This window comes from Oxyura jamaicensis, chromosome 4 (genome assembly GCF_011077185.1).
Source record: "Oxyura jamaicensis isolate SHBP4307 breed ruddy duck chromosome 4, BPBGC_Ojam_1.0, whole genome shotgun sequence".
Taxonomy (NCBI): Eukaryota; Metazoa; Chordata; class Aves; order Anseriformes; family Anatidae; genus Oxyura; species Oxyura jamaicensis.
The window spans coordinates 60,494,891-60,501,474 of record NC_048896.1 but is presented as its reverse complement, the minus strand read 5'-3'; the positions used below and the strand labels follow the sequence as shown (position 1 = coordinate 60,501,474).

The 6,584-nt window shown below is 34.5% G+C and overlaps 1 protein-coding gene across 4 annotated transcripts in view; it reads right to left on the bottom strand.

Annotated features, from left to right (window-relative positions):
- Positions 1–6,584, bottom strand: part of SCLT1 (sodium channel and clathrin linker 1) — a 42,227-nt gene that overhangs the window by 13,904 nt on the left and 21,739 nt on the right. For all 4 annotated transcript variants that reach the window (XM_035323666.1, XM_035323667.1, XM_035323668.1 and 1 more), the window contains 4 exons: positions 5,028–5,102; positions 4,356–4,501; positions 2,870–3,062; positions 1,360–1,556 (listed from right to left, as the gene is read on the bottom strand). In XM_035323666.1, the coding sequence (XP_035179557.1) occupies positions 1,360–1,556; positions 2,870–3,062; positions 4,356–4,501; positions 5,028–5,102 (611 nt within the window). The remainder of the gene's footprint in view (positions 1–1,359; positions 1,557–2,869; positions 3,063–4,355; positions 4,502–5,027; positions 5,103–6,584) is intronic.

The following is a 6,584-nucleotide window of genomic DNA, read 5'->3' as shown; positions in this document are numbered from 1 at the left end:
AATCGTGTAGAAGATCTGTAAAAATCGTGTAGAAGATCTGTAAAAATATAAGGCTAATTAATCTCTAATTTATAGGCTACTTGATCTGACTGACAGAGTCTCCTGAGCTTAGGCATCAAATAAAGCAAACATACATCTTTGCCTCTTGAGAAAGCCTGCTGAAAACATGGCCTCCTATTCCTCACAAACACCACCTACCTGTACAGCCAGAGTGAGTGACTGTGTGTTAGCTTGTAATTTGCCACAGTTTGTCTGCTACCTGCCAGCCAAAAACACGCAAGGAAGCTTAGGTGGAGGAAAGCAGTATCAGAAAAGGAAGACACTAGAAAACCACTGTGCATGGATAAATTCATTTAAATTTTAACACTTTGCAGTATGTCCTTACAGTGAAAAGGAAAACCAAGATGAATGCAGATGTCACATCTGCTTATTTCATAAACTGATTGATAATGTTTCTTAATGGATATTAACACACAAGTAGAAGAAACACTACCTACAGCAGTATGCATTTAAAACAAAGAAAGACTTGTAGAATTTATTTCAAACATGACTTGCAAATAGCTAATTTTTTACTGGGATGCTTCCCTTCTCTACTCACTCATTTCCAATAACTCCACCTTCTTATTTTTCTAAACCAACTGCTGTCTGTTTGTATATAGGCTCACAGGCACCATACATGTTTGTATCGCCCAGCCTCTAGAAATGATATGTAGTATATGTCTGCTGTATGAGATGCCCTTGTCATTCTGGCCTCTCAAAATTGAAAATGTTCTTATATTCTGTGCTGGGAATAAAAGTATGAGCCAGTTACCTGGCAACCTGTATGAATTAAGAGAAAAGTACAGTTTATATCATATTTTTGCTTAAGGCAATCAAAAAACTCATTTGTATCCTCATTAATGACAGCCAAGTGCTTGGAAGAGAACATCAGATATGTTTCCCAATATGGTTTTTTCAACATATCTTACAAGTCTAGAGACTCATTCCACAACTGATTTGATGCAGACTGTTGTGAATAGTGATAAATATAGGAGTTTTCATAATACAAAGCTATTTTTCTACGCTGAGAATGCTATATTCTGAAAGAGAAAATTGAAAAGAATATATTCCATTTACTTTTTGTCATTACAAAATTCATACACATCAACAAGATGTGAAATTTCAACTTCAGTGATTAGCTGCTAACTTCACAAAGGGGTAAGTTAAAATGTTCTAAAGAGAACAATTTTTCCTTTAATTTGCTACAAGCACATCATCTATTCTAGATGGTTTGCTCTTCACTGCTTTCCACCATCATACTGTCACAGCAAACGGTAACCAGAACTGTAACAACTGCCAGAACAACAAAATTGCACTTACTTTAGCTTACTGATCCTGGCTTCTGCAGTTTCACTAAGACTTTTTGTTTCTTCTTTCCATCGGTTTGTTGCTTTTTGCTGAGCTACCAACAGACGTCTAAGTTCAGCGGTAGACTTTTGACTGGTGTCTTCCAATTCTTTCAGTCGAACTTCATATCCATGTTTTTTCACAGCATGCTCATGCTCCATTGTGCTTATCTAGAAAAAAATACCAACAGGAGACAACCAAGTCTCTCACTTCTTTTTTTAAAAAACTCTTGAGCTAAATTTATAAGCATTTGCTGAAAGCATGTAACATACAATAATTAAACTTGCAATTATATGCTCAAATAGATGCATGTTCCCAAAGCCAATTTAAGCAAATAGTACAACTGACAATAAAGGATAATGAGCTGTGTATGCTTATTTTTGTAAATAAACTTTATCACTCTCCCTTGTGTTTTCTCCACAGAAACATATTTTTTCTTTTCATCTAGCCAAAATGTGTTAGGGCTTTCTGAACTGCAACTAAAATCTTTTGCACATCAGAGGAAAAGGGAGGCAAGTAACAAATCTTACCTGTGACTGACTATAATGGAACCCTGTCTGATTAGGGACATATGAAGATCTAGTATTTGTTTCATAACTGCTACCTGTCTGTCATGCTTGACTAAAGGGTTCTAGAATTGGAATAAGATTTCTTTTTTAATTTGACTGCTTTTTTTTATCTTGAGGTACAAAGTAGTAGCTGGATTTGAGATGGCCCTCATTCATAATTAACTACAACAGTTTACTCAAGTCTTCTTTGTTGCTGTAGATTCTTAGATCCCTTCAGTATCTTTATGGTCCCAGAGTTAAGAGCAGTGGGGAAAGCATCAGCTTTATATATTTAGAAAGCATGTCAAGTATCACAGTTGTTATTCCCTTTAGAAGCTAAAGGTATGATGAACCTGCTGAGATTAGCTATAATACATTATCCCATATGCAGTCTGTTCAGGTGCATTAAATGAAACATTCAAAAAGAACATGTCTTTCAGCTAAGTATCTTGTTTGCAAATACTCACATAGAAAAATATTCTCTGTCTAGAAAAAACAGGACTAATGTTTGACAACCACACCATTAATAAATTTGTTAGTTACACACTGCTTTGATAACATGGTAGATATGCAAGTAAAGGAACACTGACTGTACTGAGAGTCAATACATTCCTAACATTACAGACAGTAGATAAGGATCTGGAATTGGAATGGGTAAAATCACTTGAAGGTAAATATGTTACTATTTGGAATATTCATCTTATGAAAGCGTAGAATATTTGGGATCCTCTTATCAAGCTGAAAATAACACATTAAAATACAACTTAATTAGCCAAGGCTAAATTACTCAAAAGATCATGAGGACATACGACGCTACAACAAAATTACATATAAAGCAGAAAAGAGGAAGCGTCACTGAAACTTTCACTCCCTTTCACGCTGCCTTAAGTAAATATCAGTCCTACTTTAAAATAAAAACAGCACATAAACCATACCTTTATTTTAGCTTTTTTTTGAGACTCTATGGCTAGTTTTCTCAGGCCTTCCATTTCTTTTTGCAATTGTTCGTTCTCTTGCTGAAGTTTTAACCTTTGTTCACTGACAAAACCACTCTTTTCTCTTTCTGAATCCAGAATGCTTTGCAACTTACAGATCATTTCCTGGCAACGAGATTTCTCTTCCTCAGAGCTGAAAGAGTAGAAGTCTTGTTTGAACTCAAGCAGAGAATCCATTTTACATTTTCATAATGCTACTTTGCTGCAGTTGCAATGGTGTGAAGATAGGGGAGACTAAGTTTGTAGACAGCAACAAAATCTTAATAGACCAATTGGTCTAGTAGGACACTGCCTCTATTGCTGTTAAAGGAGGCTATCAGGAAGCAAACTGAAGGCAGGAAAAGGAAGTTCTTCATGCAGTTATGTTTCAGGTATAGAACTCACTATCACACTATGTTGTAGATGAAAGATTCAAGTAATCCATGTAACATTAATAGCGATAATTAAACATATAAATCTCTGATGTCACCTCTGGACATTTTTAAGCAGCTCATCACTATTAGAATGCTGGCAGAGTATTCCAGTGAATTGTCACTGTCACCTTGTACTAGTGTTCAGTGTTTCCCTTAGATTACTTCAATTGGACAGTACTGGTGAAAATACATAAATCTGGGACAGATTTTGGTCTGACCCAGTATATACATCTCCCTGTTTCTTCCTGAAAGTTTGTATCAGCTCAGTATGTTTAATGGCCTTTACACCTAGGACTATGTGCAAGTCAGCAAAGTATTTTATCAAGTCTAGGGAATTCATAAAAGCAATCTAACATTCTAGCAATCTCAGTAAAATTGCAATGTGGAACACTAGCTTCTCATTTTAAACACATTTCTAGATTCCCAAATGATTGCTCTGGAGAAGAGATATAATTTATGATCATTGAAGATCATAAATAACTTACAGAGAATCCTACACTTTTTATTCTGAGAACAACCTGATCTAAAAACATGTACCATTCCATGCCATTTAGCATTACATTACTGGAACTATGATAATATCTATTAGCTCTCTGAACACAGACCTGAAATGCAGTATACTATGTAAACATGGAGTGTTACACATGCACTAGAAGATACCACACTGCAGATGAATTTATAAAGTAATAAATTCTGCCCAAATATTTCAGAGCGTAACTTTTCCTACAAACAGTATTTAGAAATATGTCAGGATTTCAAATAATGTACTCCAATTTTCATTTCTTTGTAAAAAAAAAAAAAACCTGCTTGCAAAACTTGTCATCCTGTAGTCTGTTATCCCCCTTAATACTTTTATCGTGATTCATAATTACCCTTGCTTCAGAATTATGGTAACTTGATACTATTCCTGCGACTGATGGAAAATGTGACAAAGACCTAACACACTATCAACAGCTAGTCAGAAATATTTTCCATTATTTTCCATTCCTGTCTCTGTAACATCCATGACTTACTTCATTTCCAGCTGTTTCAGTTTATTTTGTGTTGTTTGTAGACTAAGCTGAAGGTCACCTTTTGTAGTTTCTGCAAGTAGATACTTCTGATGCAGTTGCTCTAGTCTTCTATTGTCAGATTCATGTACTCTGTCTTCCCTGTAAATCTGAAGAATAAAATTCCATGTAAAATCAACTTTACCTTGCACGGGTGATTGATCGTGTAGTAATGACAACAATGCTACTCCTCATTGTGCCCTATTTTTCAGATTTAAAATAAAACTGAATTTCATTGAATTTTAGTGCTACTGCTACTTGGAAAAGAAAAGGTTTTCAAAGTTTTTTCATCCATTTGGTTTTCAGTATATTGAGCTTAAGTTTAACTGGAATATGTACCAAGATTCTTTCAGATTATGTCAAGTACCTCTCCCTTTACTTTTTACATTATTCAAAAAATACTCTTTTTCAGTTTAGAATTACAGCTTTAAAATGATTTCCAGATTAAAAAATTAAAATACTGACATGAATATTTAGAGTTAAGAAAAACTACTCAACAAGTAAGAAACTTAACGGTCATAGAACTATCCTTCATTCCAATACATGGGAAAAACATGGAACATAAAAAATTAACACATCTTTTCCTACTGAAGAGAGATCTTAAACATAATGTAAAAATGCATATAATTGCCTTACTTTTTCAAGTTCTTCTTCCACTGTTCGCTTTTCTCTAACGGCTCGTTCAATTTGACTCTGTTTTTCACCGCATTCCTATTTTAAAATAAGTCACTTTAAGAACATCTAATCAGAAATAACTCACGATAAAAATTCATGAAGTGCCAAAGCCAAAAATACCCACCATTGCAAATGTAATTTTTGCAATTGTAATTTATGTATGCATTCAATTATATTTACCTGTTCATGATTTTCTCTATAGGATTAGTAGTCATTCAGTACATAGACTACAACATGCAAAATGAAAATTTTTAGAAATAAATTTAATCCTTAAAAACCTGCATACAAACCAAACTCTTTTAGTCCCTCACATCAGTTGTTGCAAGTTCCAGGTTGATTCAAAAATATGATGATTGTGATGCATACTTTCTCTTAGTGTACTTATACTATAAACTTTTGTATACTTTATTGCTACATATATGCAATAATCAGCTTTCCTTGCTTTATTTATCCCTGAAAGAAACAAGGATACTTAAGAAATGCCACCACGTGGGAAGTATTTTCTAGACCACAGAATCTCTCTGTGGTCTACTTACACAAAGAAATTGGTAGATTTGCAGAACTCTATGATTTCATGCAAAACCAGACAAGATTCTCAGTAAAAGTAAAATACGACTGTATACACATAAAGCAAATCTGCATATTAAAGATGAATTTTTGAAGCAAAGTATCCTTTATACCTATATTTCAATCTCTGCACTGACTGCTGAGACACTACACACAGTCACTTTTGTTAAGCAACATTAGAGGCACTGAATGTTGTATTAATGACTATAAACATGCATGGGGTAAAGTACTACTATAATAAACCATAGTCCTAGATAATTACTCATAAATCGTAACTATTCCATACACTGGACTATCATCTACCTTTTTTGCTTCTTGCCCTTTACACAAACTAAACCGTACAAAAGGTACACAACTGTAGGTACTCTATACTGGTAGCAAGGAAATGGTTACACAGAAGGACTAAACTGCCTCTGATCAGACAAACTGCAAAAACCTGGACAGATCCATGACTATAATAGGTCCTATTAGACATATAATAGAACCTATAATAGGTCCTACTGGTTCAGCAAAGTCCACTGTATTCCTATTCCCTGAGCCATTCCTTCACAGATGAATTTCCTGAGAGACTCAGCACAGACTCTAGCTCACAACTTACATATCTGGAGAGAACTAAAAATAGTATCAATTCTATTCTCTCTATCTGTTTATTTGCCTGTATTTCTCTGCATTGGACCTATGACAAATCTAGGCAGGTACAGAAGAAGAAATGAGAACTGTGTGCTGTAGGAAAGTCGTTACTGATAAAGACAAGTATCTTGTTAAGTGTGAGTGGAGCACCAGTACTACAAAATCTACACTAAGATCCTCTCCAAAACAGGAATCACATGGTATTTGTGTCTATTAGTACACAGTATATGCACACAAATTATGAGATTGTTGGGGCTGAAACAAAAGTTTATTGTGCAATTTAGAATATTACTGCTGACCATTAAAAAAGAAAAAAAAAAA